The 20,400-nt window shown below is 47.4% G+C and overlaps 1 protein-coding gene across 1 annotated transcript in view; it reads left to right on the top strand.

The window, feature by feature from the left end:
• Positions 1-20,400, top strand: part of PRKCE (protein kinase C epsilon) — a 497,798-nt gene that overhangs the window by 176,327 nt on the left and 301,071 nt on the right. Inside the window, exon 2 of the mRNA XM_030310527.1 lies at positions 7,509-7,572. Coding sequence (XP_030166387.1) covers positions 7,509-7,572 — 64 coding nt within the window. The remainder of the gene's footprint in view (positions 1-7,508; positions 7,573-20,400) is intronic.

Genomic DNA, 20,400 nt, shown 5'->3' on the forward strand with positions numbered 1-20,400 from the left:
CTGTGAGTGTGTTTTGCACACGTGGGTGGATGTGTGAATGTGTGTGCCTACACAGGTAGGTGTACATTATGTTGTGTGACAGATGTACTCTTGAAAAACTCTGAATGAACCCTTTTATTTTTAAAACTGGAATATGAAAATTTAAATGCCCTGAGGGTGGGAAGATGATTTGTTATTTAGAGGAAACTTGCAGAGGAATCCTTGTGTCAAAATGAAATGATGGCTTCTTTTTTTCCCTTTTAAAAAATGGCTTCATTGAGGTCTAATTTATATACAGTAAAATGCATTCATTTTAAGTGTTTGGCTTGATGGAGTTTGACAAATGTATACATTCATGTAACCACCGCCTCAATCAAGATACAGAAAACTGGGGGCACCTGGGTGGCTCAGTCGGTTGAGCATCTGACTTTGGCTCAGGTCATGATCTTGCATTTGGTGAGTTCAAGCCATGTGTTGGGCTCTGTGCTGACAGCTCGGAGCCTGGAGCCTGCTTCAGATTCTGTGTCTCCCTCTCTCTCGACCCCTACCCTGCTCACACACTGTCTCTCTCAAAGTAAATAAAAACATAAAAAAATATTAAAAGAAAAAGATACAGAAAAATTAACCCTATGCCCAAAAGCTCCTCTGTGTCTCTATGTTCACCTCCCACCCACCTTCACCTCCGGGAGATCACAGATATGCTTTTTATCACTATAGATTGGTTTTGCCTGTTCTAGGACATCATATAAGTGGAATCGCCCATGATATATTGTCTTAACGTTTGGCTTCGTTCTCACAGCGACACATTTTGTTGCATATATCAGTAGTCCATTCTTCATTGCCAAGCAAAATTCCATCGTATGCATGCAGCATGGTTTGCTTACTCCTTTACCTGTTGTTGGCCATTTGGGTTGTTGCCAGCATTTAGCTGTTATGAATGAAGCTGCTGGGAACATTTATGTCCAGGTTGCTGGCTTCCCAAGTGACTCATCTCCATAATTCAGTTGTGCAGATTCACTTTAAAGTCAGGCCATTCATCCATTGAGCCAACATGCACAATATGTATTAAATCCCTCCCATGTGCTGGTCAGACAGGACTCTGCCCTGCGGGCATATACACTAAAGCCCGAATAATATCTTTGCACTGCCATGGGAAGTGTTTGAGAGAGAAACAACGCTCGTCTCCCTTATTTTAGGGAAGTAAATGCTATTGGAAGCCTTAAAATATTTAATTACGTGGGCACTCTGTGCTTTCAAACAGTGCACGCTACCAGTAAGGCCTGGTAGCCACGTCCTCCCCAAATGAAATCTTTAATCAGCGGCCGGTTTCAACATTGGCGCCCAGCAGCGTGCTCATCGTTCAGGGTTTTCCAAAGCGGAAGTGAGGAGGATGCCTGCTGCCTGAAGGTCTCCTGCAATGTCTAGGGTGCCTCTTCCGTGCCAGGTGCCTCCAGAGACTGTGATATGACTGTGGTGTCACCAGGGGACAATGACCAGCAAAAAGGGGTGTGTAGGACTTGGGAAATGGGACCCCTGTTTGGGGAAGGAACCCTGGAGTTTCTCTCTTGATGGTTCCCTTTATACCTCTGCGTCTCTCACTCCGGTCCCCTCCCCTCCTCCAAGGGAAAAAGAAACAGACTCTTATCTAGGGCTTAATTGGGGCAACACAGGCAGTGCAAGCCTCCCTTCCTCCTTCTCATCCTTTCTGGATTCATCTTTTTCTTTTTTTTTTTTAATGTTTTATTTATTTTTGAGAGAGACAGAGACAGGGTGTGAGTGGGGGAGGGGCAGAGAGAGAGAGAGAGGGAGACACAGAAACTGAAGCAGGTTCCAGGCTCTGAGCTGTCAGCACAGAACCCGACACAGGGCTCGAACCCACGAACCGTGAGGTCGTGACCTGAGCTGAAGTAAGACGCTTAACCGACTGAGCCATCCAAGCGCCCCTGGATTCGTCTTTTTCTGACCCACTCCCTACTTCTGGCTTCTCTCTAGGCCCTAGAGCCTGACAGCAGAGGGAAAAGGATGCAAAACTCAAATTGGGCACGTGTGACCTTTGTGGATTGTTCCAAGGGAAGGTTTGTCTAGAGGTCTCTGGAGGAAGTTGAGCCTGTGGTTAGGGGGAGTCTTGACAGTGAGTTTCTTACCTCCTTTGACTTGAACTCGATCACCCCCCCCACCCCCCCGCAAAACACGGGCGTGCAGACACCTGTGGGTCACAGTGACGCACAGCAATACCGCCTAAGCAGGCCGCCCATTGCCGTGGCATCGGCGGGAGTTCCCGCTGGACGGGTGAGGTGTGGGGGAGGCCTGTTGGCCGAGAGGCCAGAGTTGAGGCTTCGAGCTTGGACTCCAGGCTGTCCAGCTCTGGGGCACTCATCCCTCCCTAGCTCCCTCCCTAGCCGCGCAGTGCTGGCCACTTGCCTTCCTTAATCTCAGCTTTCTCACGCATACAGTGGCGCTCGCAGTACTTATTATCTTACAGGTTAATTGTGAGGAATAAATGAAATAGTGTGCGTGAAGGATTTGTGAAGTCGGGCATCACCTGGAGAAGTGCCTGTGGTACTTTTGTGCTTTTCAGAGGTGGCTCTTGCATGGGTTTCTATGGTTTAGGCTCTTTCCCCATTGCCTTGTTCCTCATTCACAAGAGGGGAGCTCTTGTTTACGCCCAGAGCCTGTTGCCCCCAAAAGCTCTGGGAGGCCAGAAGGGTGCCAGAGGCATTGCTCTGTCACCAGCTGCCCGGGCTGGGGAGCCCGTCAGTTGCAGGTGAGCGGGAGAGCCGGAGGCCTTGGGAAGAGAGGCCTGGCCCTGGATTGTCAGAGAAGGCTTCCCAGGCTGGTTGGGGTTTTGGGACAGGAGCTCCGGCAGAGTCTTCTCCAGACAGCCTTGGGAGCGGGGGGGGGGGGGGGGGGGGGGGGAGGTGGTCAGAATCCTGCCTAAAGCCCTCTGAGCTCCAGTTTTTCCATCCAAAAAGTAGGGAGTATTGCTGGCCACACGGGAGGTTGAGGGAACGAATGCAGATCAAGCACCCACACGGTGTCTGAGGCATAGGGGGAGCTCGGAAGCTCCACGGTCCCCCTCCCCTTCTCCTTCTCTCATGAGCACCTCATGACCCCTCTGGTGACCAAGGCTATAGCCTGTTTTGCCCCGGGGTTCCCCACAGGCTGGGCATGAAACTCTCACTACAGTGCTTTATTTGATAATCCCAACTCTGTAACGCCGTCAGATGTCCTGGAATAGCATGTAATAATGTCAATTTAGGGCAAGAAAATGCCTTTTTTGTTGGAGCACAGCTTGACCGAGTGGAGGGAATATTGAACTATGCAGCACATTTGAAGACTTGGCTTTTTAATAACAAGAGCACCAGCGGTAACTGAGTATTTTGTGCCAGGCCCCGTGCTGAGTGCTTTACACAGGCTATCTCATTTAACAGATGTGACAGGGTCTGTTATTAGCTCCGTTTCGTGAAGAAGCCTTCTGAGGCTCAGAGAAGGTAGTCGCTTGCTTCAGGCCAGAGAGCCAGTAGGTTCATACATAACCATCCTGTACCGAGTACCTCCTGGGTGCCAAGTGCTTTATGTGTGTTTCGTGGCATTTTTACAGCAGCCCATTTCACAGATGACGAGACTGAGGCCACGGCTCAGAGAAGGCAAATAATTGCCTGAGCTGGGATTCAGCCCTGGTCTGACTCCAAAGGCTGTGTTTGTCTTTCCCACTGTTCTACTGCCTTGCTCCTGGCCTCAGCTGGAGGGGTAGCCAAAGGCGCTAGAGGTCCAAAGAAAACAGACATAGACATACTATCTCTGTGTTGGTAGCTGGGAAGACTCATCAAGTAAAGGTAGGAGTTTCAAGGCGATTTGATAAATAGGGTTGCATCTGGGATCATTTGCAGGAACGCTGAGTGCAGGAGAAAGAGCTTAGAACCAATCCTGGGAATGGCTAGGAGGAGAGAGGAGGCCTCCTTTCATGTACTGCCAGCTGCCTGGTGGTGACGGCAATCGACAGCTTGCAGGGGTTTTGCAGGGCTGGGCACCTTCGTTGCTTCATTATCTGGGCCAGGTAATTGTGAGCAGAACTTGTGATTAAATTAATTTGACCATGAGGTTGCTGCACACTCCATCACGTTTTGTACCTGATAAGCCTCCAGTCATCTGCGTTGAAGTCCTACCTCCCTACATGGTTCTCAGCGCCTCCTCACTCGGCCGGCTGGGGCCCGGCCAGCCCTCCGTGGCCATCTGCCCAGGCTGCAAAGCTCGTTGTTGCTTTTGGCATGCTTAATAGCTTAATTTCTATTTTTCTGTTTGGAAATGCAGTTCATCGGCATTGAGGCAGCAGTGGGTGCTAAAATGGTGTCTGATTGCTATCTTGAATGTTAATATCCTAATACATTTTATCGTCAATGACCTGTCCCCCGCCTTGCCACAAGTTCTCACTCGCCCTTTGCAAAGAGAGGCAGGCTGCTTGCCTTCCAATAGGCCCTCGCAGCCCATCTCATTCCTTTTCTGTCTCCCTCCCTGCTTTTCACAGATAGCATTGTATTCTGCCAATGCAGTCCGAAGTCGTGGGAAACCTCCGAGTTGGAGGATATGAGAAATTGTTTCATTTAGCTGGCAGGGTTTAATAGAGATGATCTAATCTCTGAAAGGCATACATTATTTAAATTCCATGCTTTTGGACAAGAGGACCCCTGATATTTGTGGCAGGGACAGGATTTTGGTTTGGCTCTGTTCAGTGGAGCTGACTGGTGGTTTTCCTGTTTGTAATTTCGTGTGGGGGCTGGGTTATGCTTGTGGCAGTGTGTGTGGGGGCAAGGGGGGGTGTGCGGGGCGGGGATTCCTAGTGGTGAGGGTGCCAGAAAACATTTTCTTTAGACAGAAACCTAAAATCACAGATTCTTGGGACAGAAACTGTAGGGAGAGTCATCCCCTGGCATCACCACTCTGTTATTGGGTTTCCATCTGGATCCCAATCTCCAGATCCCAAACTCAGGTGAGCGGCCCCTGTGGGGCAACCACTGGAGACTTCTCTTGGTGGACCTGGATTTTGTCTTTTTTAACGTTTATTTATTTTGAGAGAGAGCATAAGCGGGGGAGGGCAGAGAGAGAGAGAGAGAGAGAGAGAGAGAGAGAGAGAATCTTAAGCAGCTTCCATATTGTTAGTGTAGAGCCCAAAGTGGGTCTTGAACCCATGAACTGTGAGATCATGACCTGAGCCAAAATCAAGAGTTGGATGCTGAACTGATTGAGCCACCCAGGTGCCCCAGTGGAACTGAAATTTTGAGAGAAACCTTGAACACTCAACCACTATAGACTGAGTCTGGGGGGAGGGGGCGCCTGGGTAGCTCAGTTGGTTAAGTGTCCAACTTCAGCTCAGGTCATGATCTCACGGTTCGTGAGTTCAAGCCCCGCAGCAGGCAGGCAGGCTCTCTGCTGTCAGCACAGAACCGGCTTTGGATCTTCCGTGTCCCTCTCTCTCTGCCCCTCCCCTGCTCACTCTGGTATGCTGTCTCTCTCTTTCTCTCTCTCTCTCTCGAAAATAAACATTGAGAAAAAAAAATTAGAAAAAAAAAAGACTGAGTCCACAAAGAAAGTAGGGCTCACGCATGTCTCGGGAAACCTGTACTGTGAGGGGCGTGAGGTGCTGGGGGAGGGACCTGGAGAATATCAGTCCAAGGTGAATTTTTTTCACCTCACAGAGAGTACATAGTGATCGTGGGAAAGCCACCTCTTCTTCCCCTGCTACTTCATTTGAATGTCGTGTTAGTACAGATCACATGCCTGCCTACCTTCCTGGGGGTGGGGCTTGCAGGGGCAAATGACCCCAGAATAGGCTCTCAGAGTTCTGAACATAAAGTCTTTCCCCCTCCACGAAGCTTTATTGGGTGTCTCCTGACTAATGGACAGTGAGGTGGGCGCTAGATATATACATGTAATTCTCATACTCTCTGCCTAGCCGAGGAGATGGACATATGGACAATGTGTTACAGGAACCGTAGGTCAGATGTGCATGTGTCTCGTCGGGGCACAAATGAAGGGGTGATCAATTCTGACTGGGAATATCTGGAAAGGCTTCAGAGAGGAGAGGATAATTGACCTCAGCCTTGAATGAGAAGGAGGTGTTCACCAGACTGACCCTTTCTAAGTGGTGCTTGATGAATGTGTGTCTCTGCTCTTTGCTGGAGACAGTGAAACAGAAAAGGAGGGGTAGTGGTTCCTGCCCTCAAGAATTTCACAGCTTGCTGGGGAGACGGGCCTGGCACGGACGTACGAGCCAATTAAAGCTCTGTGCAGACAGATGGAATTGCGGAGGCGAGGACAGGCCACCAGGGGTACTTGGTGATCCAGGGTTTCCAGAGTTACTCCTCTCTCATGGAGAACACAGTTTCTGTAAGGACAGTTCAGACCTTGCAAAGATGTCAAGTGGAAGAGGCCCAGGCGTTCTGCCTTGACTTGTCAGCCTGGTTCTATATAGAAGCAGCTAGCTGGATTTGGAGGTGGGCAGGGAGGAAGTGAGGGTGGGTGGAGAAGGCTGATGGTAAGAATGTGGCAGTATTGGCTCACTCTTTACAACCCGGGTAGAATCTGGGGTTTGCAAAACACACGTATCAACACGCAGCTCGAGCACTCGGGCCCTCCAGTGTTGCATGGGCACCATGCACACTCCCAGCCTTTGCTTCTGCTGTCTCGGTTCTTCCACCTTGAATGACTCCCCTTTCTTGTCTTCATGACGTCTTCCCAGACTGCTCTTCAACACTGATTTCCAACCTGCCAGATACTTAACCGGTTATCCTCTGTCGCTCATCACCAAGCCGGGTTCAGCATTGTTCTCCGTTTTTTAACTCCCCGATGAGAGTGTAAACACCTTCAGAGTGTGAATGGCATCTTATGCTTTTCTTTCCTCCCCTGTGAGCAGTTTGTGTAGCACAGAGAACACGGCTTTCTCTAGACGGTCTTGCCACTGAATCTCAGCCTTGCCACTTTCGCTAAAACGCTGATCTCAGCTTCCTTCTCTGTGAAATGGCGTAACCCGGGGTGTCTCAACTTTGACACTATTGGCATCTGGGACTGGATAATGCTTCGTCGCGGGTACCATCTGTCCGCTGTAGGATACTTAGCACGATCCCTTGCTCCCACCCATTAGATGCCACTGGCAGCCCTCCCTTTCCAGACATGACCATGAAAAACATCTCCAGATAATTTTTGTGTCCCAAAAAGCTTCCCTGTGTCAAGCGTCCCCTGTGCCAAGTTTCTCTTGTGCAGCAAGATCACTTCCAGTTGAGAACCACTGGGATGACATTACCTGTTGGGTCTGTATCAGACTTCCTCGTGCTGCATCCGGGACACAGCTGATGTTCCACAAATGCCGATTCTCCTGCCTTCCTGATTCACCCCGCACTTGGCACGCTACAGGTTGACGAGTTGAACGGAGCTGTGACCCTAGGTTTTAGCAGTTCGGGGTGGAAAAGTCATGGAACTCTCCAGCTGTTTCCCACAATGCATTAACAGAGTCACTATCATTTTCTTAATTGCAGATTGATCTGGAGCCAGAAGGAAGAGTGTATGTGATCATTGATCTGTCGGGGTCATCGGGTGAAGGTAGGAGGATGTGATCTCTCCTCATTGTTCTCTTCCATTGACCCTTTGTCTAACGTTGTCTCCCTCCCCTCTGTGGCTGGGACGTATTACAGTGACATTTAATTAATTGGCACCCTTCAAAGGAAAAGGTTATTTTGAAGATGCTTACGCCTGTGTACCAAAAGGGACCAGCCATCTGTTAGCTTTGGTGGAGCAGAGGGAAGATTTTTGACTTACCAAGTAAGGCCAACAAAGCAGGCGTCCCTGCACACTGGTGCACAAGGCAGGCTTCAGTAGAGCGGCAGCCTCTCCCCGGAGGCTCGCGTGGGGTGTGTGTGAGTGTGGGGGGAAGGAAGTAAAACCAGTTGGTCTAACGGTATTCTGAAATGAAACAAATAAGGTGTCAAATTTCAGAATCTTATTTTTTTCGAGCTTTTATAGAAGTGTTACTTCTTTTTACAGTTCCCCACGCAGGCAAAAGCCCTGCTTATAGAGAGAAATAATGGGGTAAGGGAATGTCTGCTCCCCACTGGATGATGAAATAGGGTGTAGACGTTCTCTGATGGTTGGATTTTCCTTCTTTCTTTCTCCATACACCCTCTTCTCTCCGTCCTGTCTTGGCACATTTACTACCTTTAAAGGCTTGCCGGGTGGCGAGGACTGAGCAATCAGAGTGGAAGGGAAGACTGGACAGTAAAACCTTGTCCACACAGAACAGGGAGATGGTGGCAGATGTAGGCCCCAGGGAGGCTGGGAACTAGGGCTGGAATTTATTGGGAACCATCTTTCCTCTCCTCTCTCTACGCGCAGGAGGACAGAACAGTTGGCTTTAATGTCATGGCAGAAAGATGGATGGGAAGGCCAAGGCTGGTTCCTCCTGGCGATGAGAAAATAATGGAACGCAGGGACTGTGGCAGTCTTTAGGGAAAGACAGTCAGCTCCTGTAGACCTGGCTGGAAGACCGGGGTCTTTTATAGCATCTCTCCGGAATGCTGGAGATTGCAAGCACAAAGTCACAACACCACATGGTCTCCTTGCTTTAGGGATGAGCTCTAGTTTGCAGTTCAGTAGTGGGAGGAGAGATTATGCTCGTAGACTCCGTGGAGTGGGTCAAACGATGTGCTTGACAGTTGTGCCTGATGGTTTTCATTTGGCTAATTTATCACCCAGTTTCAACAGGTGTTCAGAATAATTCAATAATTGTGTGTATATGGGGCTTATAATAGAATTCAGTCCTCTTTGAATAGATCTCAATTATTTGGCATAGGTTTAAAACTTTAAACAGCCTTCCAAAATTGGTCTCGTACATTTTCTTCTCTTTACTGCAATTACATTTTGGCGTTTCCAGCTTTCTTTCTCTACCCTCGGCTCTGAGCAGCCCAGAATAGAATCTGTTGTAGAAGATTCAGGGATTTAGCAATGTTTCGTGTGAAATATTTAAGATGTGCCAAAGGGCCTGAAGAATAATAAAATGAGCACCAGTGTACCCACCACCCAGATTAAGAAATAAAGCAATGATTAGGGTGGAAGCTCGCACTGCTTTTAACGTAGCGTGTGATCCCAAATTCAGCAGACCTAAAAGTATTACAGTGGCCTCCTGATTGTAGATCCCGGCGAAAATTTTGATGAGCAAAATCAACTCCCCCTTTCCTTGCATAATCTATATGTCATAGGAAAACTAGGAAAATTAACAAAATATACCTTTCCTGTGCCAAAATGCTGGGTAACCGATCGGAGGGCTTAGGTTATTATTATTTTTTTGCTTTGAAAAGATGAAACACTTGTGAAATTATGGAAGACCCCCTTTTTTACGTTAGACAGAAAGGATAGGGAACAAATGAATGAGTAAATAAATCAGAAGCAATTGATTTTTTTCCTCCTTGCTTCTGTGGCTTATTGCATGTGAATGGCCAAAGCAATTTTCATTGGGCTGAATTCGGAGTGTATTTTTTTTTTTATCTCTTTCATCTTAAGAAAATAGAGTTTACTTCAGAAATGCTGACACATGCCAGACTCTGTAAAGTGCTAGCATGTGTTGCTCTGAAGAAAAGGAAAACTTTTTTTGCCCCCCTCCCCTTTTTTTTTCTCACTGTTCCCGGATTTGGGAGTCTTTCTCTGGATGGCGGGAAAGAGTTCCAGCAACCTCTTTGTAGGAGCTGACCTTGTTGTGCTCCGTTTGCGTTCTGTACATCTGTTCGCCCATCATACCGTTGAGACTTTGAAGATCTGCTCCAGAGGTTTTGGGAAGGGGTTGGGGGGGTGGGGCGAGGAGAGGAGCAAAGGTTGGGTAGCCACAACATGTGTTACCTAGACTGCATGAGAAGGGTCCAGTGCAAAACACGGTTGTCCCAGCTGGACTGTGAATGTTCACAGATTCTTATCTAAGTCCCTTTCTTTAGTGAAAGCACCTCACTGTATTCTACAAAAGCATACAAAGAGAGTTGCAATGAAGCAGGGCTGACAGGTTCACTCTGTTATTCTGCCGTCCGGCATCCCTTCAGCTCACCTGTCTCAAATGCTCCAGTCCCATCAGTGGAGAAAAATACCTATGTTCATAGCGATCACATACACTTTACAACACAGGCAAACATCAAAGAGCCCAGGGAAAGGTGTGGGATGAGGCCGTGTGGAAAGGTGTGGGATGAGGCTGCAAACCCAGGATGTGCCAAAGGTTTCTTTTTCTTGCTAACACACTGTAGAACGCCTGGACGTTTGTGTCTGCCAGAGCTGGAGCTAATGTGATTTCTAGCTGTCTAATAAAATTCCACTGCTTGCATGTCCTGTGCAGCTCACCATAATGGGATTTGACTGGTGTGTGCTTTAGCTAAACCAGGCACCCTAACCCCAGATATAAGGGGTCAGGCACGATGACAGTGAAGGCCATTTCCGGTCATGCAGTTTCGATCTCTGGTCTCATGTGAATAGCTATCAGAGCTCAAAGTTGAGGACTGGCTAATATCTGTAGCAGGTTGAAGGTGTTGAAGGAAATGGGCTCTATTGGATAGGCACCACACCAGGCACTTTACCTACATTATCCCCAGTAGTGAACCTTCCAGAATACTCACGTGGGATCTTCCAGTGTCGGGTGCCTCTTAGTGTTTGCTTTTATCCTAAGTAATAGCCACCTGGCTTCCTGGTAAACATAGCACTACAGGCTCACCGGATACTTAAATACTTAAATCAGAGCATAATTAGCCCAGGTGACAGACGCATGAACAGCAATGTTATTCTCAAGTGTGCAAAGTATTGTCTCCTGCTGTGCACATTAGTTAGCCTTTCTACCTTTGTTGTGATGCAATTTGTCCATTACTCCGATTCTTTATAATGGTGTGACAATGCACCACTATGTGCAGGCTCCCAGAGGAGCCAGCAGGGTCTGACCCAGAGATTTCTAAGCTCTCCTTTCCCTGCCTTCCATCCAGATACAGTGTTCACCCCGGAGAGTCCTTCAGAGCCTACACAACAACAGAAAGAACTAAAAGTGGGTCTCACTGATATGTTTGGATTGCCAAACTGCTTCTCCAATAAAACGCAGGAGAAATTAAATAATTTGAAGGATTTTTGTAACAGAGGCATCGCTAATAATGCAGTTCGATCAGGTTTCGGAGTGGAGTGATTGCTCATTGCAGAAGCAGAAGAGCAGGGAGCAGGACCCACGCCATCCCCTTCTTCCTGCAGCCACATGCTGTGGACACCATTCAGTCTCTTCCCTGGGAGCCCCAGCAGGTGGGGTAGGAAGAGTACAGTCCCAGGAGCCCATCAGTCCTGGCCTTAAATCCTGGCTCTAGTGCTTACTGGTTTGGAGTTTCTCACTGGCGAGGGGGGATAATCCCGTGTATGGCAGGGACTACGGTCAGATCGCTATGGGAACAGTGCCCTTGAATATAGGTGATGCTCAGTAAATGTCCTAAGGCCCTGGAGCCCTGCAGGCAGGGAGGTGGGCAAAGCCCGTGAAGGAACAGCGGGAAGGGTATACAGGGAAGCAGTTTGAAGGCAGGTTTCTGACTCTGGGGCATATTAAAAAGGTATAAGAACAGATCAAGGTGACAAAGAGGCCATTTATAGACTCCTATCTATATCTGCCTGGGGCTAACAGACTGCTTTCTGCAGAGTTCAGACCTTGCCATAGTTTTGCCCCATTTTCTGTCTTTCTCTTTCTTCCTCACCCTTCCCCCCAGTGAACTATTTCCTAGAAGGACATTCTCTATCCTGTTTGTATCTCTGGCCTTGGATGTCAGAAACTTGTCTTTGTTGGAGCCTGGGTGTGCCCTCTCTGCTCAGTGAAGACTGAGCACATGTGGGCCCCACACTCTCACTGGCCCCTGGGTAAAAGCCCTTCATGGATTTGAAGACAGTCATTAAATCTCTCCTCTTCAGGTTGATCATTCAAATCCCTTACCTTTTCTGAAGGAATCGTTGAGAACTTTAACTCATCTTCGCAGCTGTCTTCTGGACTTTTTTGCAAGTTGCAAGGACAGATAGACACGATCAGACCTGCTTGGCGTAAATGGTAATGTGTGTAGAGGTGTGTAGGGCACGTGCCTGACAGTGTTACCTCCACGTGGGAGATAGTCCCATTGAGAGGTCAAGTGCCACGCCCAAGGCCAAAAGTCTGATTGCACCACCCTGTTGGGTCTAGACCCCCAGTCCGCAATCCGGTGCCCTGCTCTACATCATGGCCTCAGTAGTGAGTGTGCCAACGTGGCAAAGACCTCCCCAACACTCTGTTTTGGTTTTTTCTTCAGCTTTTTTTTTTTTTTACAGTGATAAGGAGCTAGAATTCTTAGCTTTGAATCCAAAGGTGACCCAGAGTCCTTTTCATATATAAGCAGATTTCTTTTCTGCTCTCTTAGAAATGAGAACTCCTTTAGTTCTAGTTCAGGAGCCATTAGTTCCTTCTCAGGCTTTCTGGAAGGTGGGTTCCTAACTAAGGCTTGGTCTACAACTAGACGTGATTCAAATCCAAGCAGGTTAGTTGTCTTTCTTACCCTGTTTCCACGGCCAGCATTAGAGTGCTATCCTCCGTGTTGAAATAGAAGGGGAGGGCTTCTGGAGACTGCCTCGCCCACTGGGCAGTTTCTATCTGGATAACATCTCTCAGGTCTAGTTCCTGAGAATTCTACAGCATTTAATCCAATGCCTTCAGTTACCAGACAGTTAGAAAGAACCATTAGTTCAAGCGAACGATAGTCACCGGTGCGCTTTAACAAATGTGCCCGGCATGGTGCCCCGTGCTGGGTTTGGAGAATGGGAAGCGGGGAGGTAAGCAGAAAACAAGAGATGGCCTTCACAAGACCCAAGAAGGCCTTGCCTTCAAGGAAGTGTACAGCTCATTTAGGAATCCAGGACTCACTTGTAGGACAAAAGTACTAGAGAGAAATGCAAGGTAGTATCATATGAAATGCTCACTTGGGTTTTACCAAGAGTGCTCCAAATGGGAAATTGGGGCTGGAATAATCCCGGACAACCTCAGAGAACAAATTGGGGCTGGAATAACCCAGGACAACCTCAGAGAAGAGGCAGGGCTTGGGCTGAAAAGGAAAAGATAGATCGCCTGGGTTGACAGGGAAGAAACCGGGGGGGGGGGGGGCATTCTGAGCACAGGGGCATCATATCATTGCTATCAAAGACAGCTTTGTGGCTTTTATTTTTAGGTAAGGTTGGATAGACATGATAAATTAAATAGATACAAATTGTTTTCTCTAAGAGCTTCCTAACAAAGACAGTTATCAGTATTGTAGACAGAAACTCTCATACAGTGCAAACAAGAAAATGAAATACCTGAAATGATTAAGCTGTGTTTGAAGGTTGGAGGCAGTTCTTTCTAGATGTGTCTTCATGGTCAAGGCCTCTCACCCACCTTGGAGCCCAAGGAGGAGGAATGTTCTAGGTCAGGTTTGGTCAAGTCTGCGATGTTGAGTAGAGCACATTTTATTATAAGCTTGGGGCTTAGGGGATTAGAAGATCAAGTCCAGGTACAGGCATTCCTTTGTATCTTTTCTGCCCCCCCCCCTTTTCTCCCTCAGCAACCACATGGAGTCCTATGGTAAGTGCTCCACCACCTCCACCACCCTCCTCCTCGCCAGCCTATCTAGCTTGTGTCCCCCCAGCAAGCCCTGACACTCCCTCTTTCTCTTTGCAAGTTCTGCTCAGTCTCTAACGAGAAGCGTAGCTTGAGAAGCAAAGAAGGCTCTCACTTTCCCAAACATGGGATTTCAAAGTCAGTCTCCAGTTCCAAGATGCCGAGAGGTCTCCCTCCTAAGAGGTGCCTTAGGCAGTGGGATGTGGTCCGGCTCACCCCGCAGACTCCCCCGACGTGCATGGGCATGGGAGATTCTCTAGTAGCATGTGGAGCACAGAGGCAGCCTCGGGGCTTGATAAGAGTGAAAATAAAGTCCAGATGAGCAAAAACATTGATCTTGCAGTGTGTATCCCACGTCTCCACCCCCCCGGCATAAGTACTTACCACTGATACCCAGGACACAGAGCCCTTAGTCTCCAGGTTTTTGGCTCTATTTTCTGATGGAATAAATGCCTGTTCCTAGAAATGACCATATGCACCAGACATTGGAGGGGGGGGGGGCAGTCAGCAGTGAACCAAGGGGAGAAAACAGAGCACCTTACCCCCATCAAGGGGTTTATTATGTCCCAAAGAGACAGTGCTAAAATGCTTGATGAGAAATAAACCAAGAAACCCTCATTTCCTTCCAAATAGGCTCTAGATGCAAAGCACTTCCTCTGAAATGAGTCATCCACAGTTAACAAGACCAAATGCCACCCATTAGCAGATGAAAAACAGAATTGAATCCTGAGTGTTGAAAGAGCAGAGCTCTTTCGTATCACTACCAAAGCCTCCTTCCCCTGTGCCATTATGGAGTATAGATGTGTATTTTCTATTGACTTTTGTGCCTATTTCACTAATGAAGTAATTGAAGAAGGAATAGTTACGTTGAAGAAAGCAGCTTCTAGAAAGGGCGGATTTATAATAGATCTTTAGTCAAGAAGTGAGCCCCGTGTTTCCTGGCATGGCCTCTAATTCTGTCTCTGTTGTCTTGCTATGCATCATTTCTGTGTCTTATAAAGAAGATTGTTTTGGGAAATTCATGTTTGCAGCTTAGTTCACACTGGGTCAAAGCGGCCTATAATTTAATCATTGACTGTTGTTTATGTCCTCATGATTTGGCTTAAAACAAGAGAGTATTTCCATTCATCTAACCTAATTTAGAGAGCTGTCTTTCAGGATCAACTACTTTATTCTTTTATCCAGTTGAAATTGGCCAGTGCTGACAGTTTTATTGATTTTCCTTATTACCTAGCTTTGTTGAAACATTCACATTTTCACAATCAAGTGCTTCACCATCTTTTTCAAGTTGCTAACACAGGGGCTTTTATCTTCCTCCTCTTTACAGACCTTTGGTGTGAGCTGGGGTGGGGGGGTGTGAGCTGGTGTGAGCTGGGATGACTGGGAAGTCTGTGCATTTGTCCACACACACATAGATGAGAATGAATGTCTCTGAATCACCTCTTCTGTCTCCCCTTCGTCCTTAGTTTCCGTCACTGATTGGAAACATCATGTATTTGTTTACTTAAGATATGGTAGGCTCTGGGAGTAGAGCCAATGAACTTGGCCCCTGCTCTCAGGTATCTATACTCCTGCAGAAGGAGGCAGGCGATAGACATGTTTTAGCTATTGTGTAGCGGCTGGCAGAACAGAATGCTGTGGGACCACCGAAGAGACTCCCTTCAACTTGAGGGCTCACCCTGGAGGAGGCAGTCGTTCAGTGATGGAACTTGTTGTAGCCTCTGGCCATGGACAAGTTGCTATGTCTCTGTATATGGCAATGGTTGTATTTCCATCTATTTTTTTTTAAGCTTCTAAGTGATTATTTTAAAAGCTAACACACATACATGGGAAAGAAAAACAAGATTACAGGTCCATAGCCTCCCATCAGCTCTTCATGGCAAACCCAAAAGGCAAGTTTTCCTTGGTTGAAGAAACAGAGCCACTGTCCAATCAGAAGGTAAAAGAAAGGTGGACAAAGACTTTGATCTACCTAATTTGAACTTTGCAGGAATATATCTGATTTATACATTCATTCATTCAACTTCTAGCTATTGGGCAACTGTACCAGTTACACTTGTGAGTGCTAGGGGCCCAGAAGTGAACCCTATAAACAATACAAAGCCGCATGGGCCTTACACTTTAGTGGCTATGCTTGTGTGTGTGTAGGCTGTCTCTGCAAGGATACCTAACACACTGGGAACGACAGCTGCCTCTGGGGAGGGGAAAGGGTAAATTGACTTTCCTGTCAATACCTGTAATCTTGTTTTTCTTTCCCATGTATGTGTATTAGCTTTTAAAACAATCACTTAGAAGCTTAAAAAAAAAATAGATGGAAATACAACCATTGCCATACACACAGACACAGCAACTTGTCCGTGGCCAGAGGCTACGACAAGTTCCAGAAGACCCTGCAGAGAGGAATGACCCATCATATCCAGGGACTCTAAGGATAATGCCCTTCTTAATGCTCTGCATTACTCCACAGACACCTCTGATTTGTAATGGGATGTGCTGAAATGTAGGATATGTAGGGATCCCCCAGACTGTGCCTGTCACCAAGGACCGAGTGCCCCAGTGTGGAAAAGCAGGTGGGCCAGAGTGGGTGATGAACCAGTGATGTGGGCAGACGCTCACTCCACGGAGCACCTTGCCTCTGGGTGCTTAGCCCTGAGGCTGCTGAAAGGCCCGCCCCCCTGGATGCACAATCTCATGGTGGCATCTTCTCTAGCACCAAGCAGCACTCTCCAGCATTTAGTGGCAGCTGGTACTGGTCCCAAGCTTGGTCATGTCCACAGACCAAGTGGCTTCACCAGCTGGGGTACCTCCTGTCCAGCCAGGAAGGGCCAGCTGGCTGCCAGTGGGTGAGTTACTCCCCCTCTCCAGACCCTCAAGTTTGCCTGTTTCCCGACATTGAAAATAACGGTCATGTTTATTTCAAACAGAGATGTTCTTTCCAACAGGAACCCGTGACCGCTACAGTTTGCCAGGTGTGAATTCTCCTGGAGTTGTCAGGGGAAGTTAAATTCCCTTCAAGGTATGTCTAGGTGTTATTGGGACCAGGATTCCTTAGACATCTGCATTGTAGTTCCTGCCGCACTAGTTAATTACTGGCTTTACCAATTGACTGAACAAACATCATCTGAGAACCTGTTGTGGGCTGTGTGCCATGCTGAGAGCTGGAGAATCAAAGGCGAGAAAGACGAGGCCCTGCCCTCCAGGTGCCCCCAGGCTAGGGCTTGTCATCCAGAAGTCACAGGCTCTCTTTAGGCCTCAGGGGCCTCCTCCATACCTGCAGGGTGATGGGGACTAAGGGCACCTTCTCCCTCCGTGGTTTGAATCAAAACCAAGAATTTACACACAGCCAGGCACCTGAAAGGGGGCAAGTGGTGAGTACAAAATTTTAGGCCAAATCTCCGTATAGAAATCATTTTATTGAAGCCTCCAGGGGTCTGTCAGGTAACTTTGATCCTATTTTACACATGAGAAGAATTAGGCTTAAAAAGTTGAAGAGTGGGGCGCCTGGGTGGCTCAGTCGGTTAAGCGACGGACTTCTGCTCAGGTCATGATCTCACGGTCCGTGGGTTCGAGCCCCGCGTCGGGCTCTGTGCTGACAGCTCAGAGCCTGGAGCCTGTTTCAGATTCTGTGTCTCCCTCTTTCTCTGACCCTCCCCTGTTCATGCTTTGTCTCTGTCTCAAAAATAAATAAATGTTAAAAAATAATAATAATAAAAAATAGAAAGTTGAAGAGTGTGAATCACCTGGGATCCTGAGGAAATGCAGATCCTGACTCAGTGGGCCTCGGGCGGGGTCTGAGATGCTGCATTTCTCAGCAGCCCCCCACCCCCACCCCAGGCGATTAAGGTGCTGGGGATCGATCCTCAGGACAACACTCTGAGAAGCAGGACACTACTAGAGCTTTGATGGTGTCCTTGCAGCATGCTGAGAAGGCATCAGTTTCTATTTCACTGGAAATTGAGAGGGAAATCTACATCCTGTCTCAAAGTCAATACCTTTCAATCCTTTTCCATCCCTCTTCTCCTTTCTTCTGGGAAAGGGGCTGAGAAGGCACTTGATATTCTTAGGGAAGGTGAGCAATTCCCCGGCCTTGGCTTTCTAGGCCCGGCTTTAGTTGTCTGCAGAAGGTCAGAGTGGAGGGCGTTGGTGTTCTTCAGCGAGGAGCACGAGGAAAACAAAAAGCAGTCAGGATATTGGAGTTTTTGTTTTTGTGTTTGCTTTTCTATAAATACCTGCAAGTATTGAGTGGTGCTTGAATATGATCCCACTGTGCTAATTTTCTCCCGGTTTCTGGGGCTTTGATGAAAACAGCTTACCCAGGGCCCTTGCTAGAACTTACCTTTATGTGTTCCTCTGATGAGGTAGGCAGGTTGCACCTTCCTTTGATGGATGCGGAAACATAGAGGGAGTTCTGGATGAGATGTTGGGTACACAGGAGGGGCATAATTTTTATTTGTTGAATAAATGAATGCGCGGCTAAATGAAATAACAGGAGAAAGTGCCACTTTAAAAGGAAACTATTAAGATAAACAAGTGTTTGGACTGACTCTGCTTTGGATAGCCAGTTATTTCATAGTCCAGTGTATAGTCACTGGGGACTTCATGGGTGAGCGAGGGCCTGCGTGTTTAAGCTTTCTGTACCTTGCACTTATTAGGGGCTCTCTGAGGCCTCCTCAGAGCCTCCACACACACCATGTCCCCAATTGTAATACCCTGTCCCCTCCCTGTTTATTCAGCTACTTCTCCATTCTCTCAAAATTTGATTTCAAGTTTGCCTCCTGCCAGAGGCCCTCCCACATCAGCCCACTCACCCCCACCTGCTGGTTCACAACACTGTATTTGCTCCCACACTCCTCGGTGTCTTTCTGCACAACCGTGTACTCATATATTTATATTGTATCTATAACGAGAGTCCTGGTTGTGCCCTCCCGCCCCAGTAAGCCACAAGCCATCTGAGGACAGAGGTTTCTGTAAAAGGGACCCAGAGCTAAGAGCTGGCCCAGCACCCATGAGGCTCCTGGGTGGCCTCACAATATGACAATGCAGACCATCCTACCGTTAGGACTATACAAAGCTAGATGGGAAGCAAGGGCCATCTCTGTACTTGGGGCCTCTCCATCCAGCCAGGAACCAGACCACCCAAACCCAGGGTGGTACGGGATACCATAGAGACATTGACTCAGTCCATGGGAGCCTTGATTATTGCCAGGCCTGACTAGTGCTGGGCACAAGGCCCCCTGATTAGTTACAGTGAATTTCAGCATTAAGCATTTAAGCAGTTTATGGTGAAGTGGTGATAGGAGTAACCCCTTTACTAACATCAGAAGCTTGGATTCGGTTCCTGGACCTGCTACTAACCAGCCAGTTAAAGGTGAACAAATCATTGAGTGTTTCCAGCCCTTGACTGGATTGCATCGACAGCATTAAGACGCGGTGATTCAGTGAATGTTCAGGATTCCAGAACGCCAGATCGGACGGAGATTTTCTGAATACAGGTGTGGCTCAATGAGAAGGTTTCATAATCCCTCTTTACCTGCTTACTCTGCTTATCCCTACTTACCACCAGGAAGTCAGACTCAGTTATCCCTGGCCAAAGCACAGGGTCCTTAGCAGTGGGTGAGACATGGTGGGAGTCTGAGGAACTTAAAAGGTGGCTAAGTAAAGAGGGAGAGTTTATCTCATGACCCCTTAGGGGCAGTTCTAGGACCAGAGTGGTAGGGGTACAGGGAGGCAGCTTTAAGCTTGGTTTAGTATATAGAAAATGCCTCTAGTAGACAGAGCTCTCCAGCATTTAAACACATTTGACCAGTAAGCAGGGAGCTCTCCGTCGCTGGAGGTATTCAGAGACTGAATGAGCATTTTAAAATATTATAGAAAAATCAATCCCCTAATGGTCTTTTGTGAGATCTGAATATTTGTAACATAATTTCCTTAAGTATATACAAGTGGAGAATCATAGGGCAACTTTATTTTATTAAAAAAAAAATCCAAGGTCCTCATTGTAAAAACAGAGAGAACAAGAGAGTATGGGATAATGGGGACACGGAATAAGTTGGGTTTCAGCATCTATTTACAGAATAGTTATATTTCTTGAAAATTTAGGCAAAAATGGAAATGTTACAGTGTGGATCTTGTTTCCAGAGAACTAGGGAAGATCTCTATTGGAACGGACCCCAAACTGTGTCCACCCCTGTTGTGAATACTTTTTGCAAATGGAAAATCTCTTGTAACACCAGTATTCGCTCCTTAGTTCTCGTTCTTGCGGGTATGCACACAGAGATCACCGAAAGAGTGGTCCCTTGGTGTGCATCTGTGAAGAGATCACCCAGGGGAGAGAAGGATGGCAACCAAGGCCCCTGATGTAGGGGAAGCAGCATCAGTTCATGTGTGCTGGGGGGTAAGGAGTTTCTCCTCAGACTTAAGAAGCCTAGGAGCTATAGAAGTAGGAAGAATGGAAATTCCTTTGAGAAGACTTTACTCAGCTTCTTCCCTGAGAAGTGGTTTGATTTTGAATAGATAGCTTCTCACTATGGGTGATGTATTAGCATAAAGATTACAATTAAGAATTTATTGCCCATATGAGGTGGGGCACCAGGAAGGCAGGTCGGCCCATCTCCCCTTAATGGTGACCTACGTTTTGTTAAATGCTTGAAATTTTACCTCCAGAATTTTCATGTGTTTGCTGGTTTAAGCTCATGATGCTCATTGAATATCTAACTCTTCTTTTATTTAAAAAGAAAGAAAGAAAGAAAGAAAGAAAGAAAGAAAGA

The sequence above is a fragment of the Lynx canadensis genome, chromosome A3, assembly GCF_007474595.2.
Source record: "Lynx canadensis isolate LIC74 chromosome A3, mLynCan4.pri.v2, whole genome shotgun sequence".
In the NCBI taxonomy this organism is placed as follows: Eukaryota; Metazoa; Chordata; class Mammalia; order Carnivora; family Felidae; genus Lynx; species Lynx canadensis.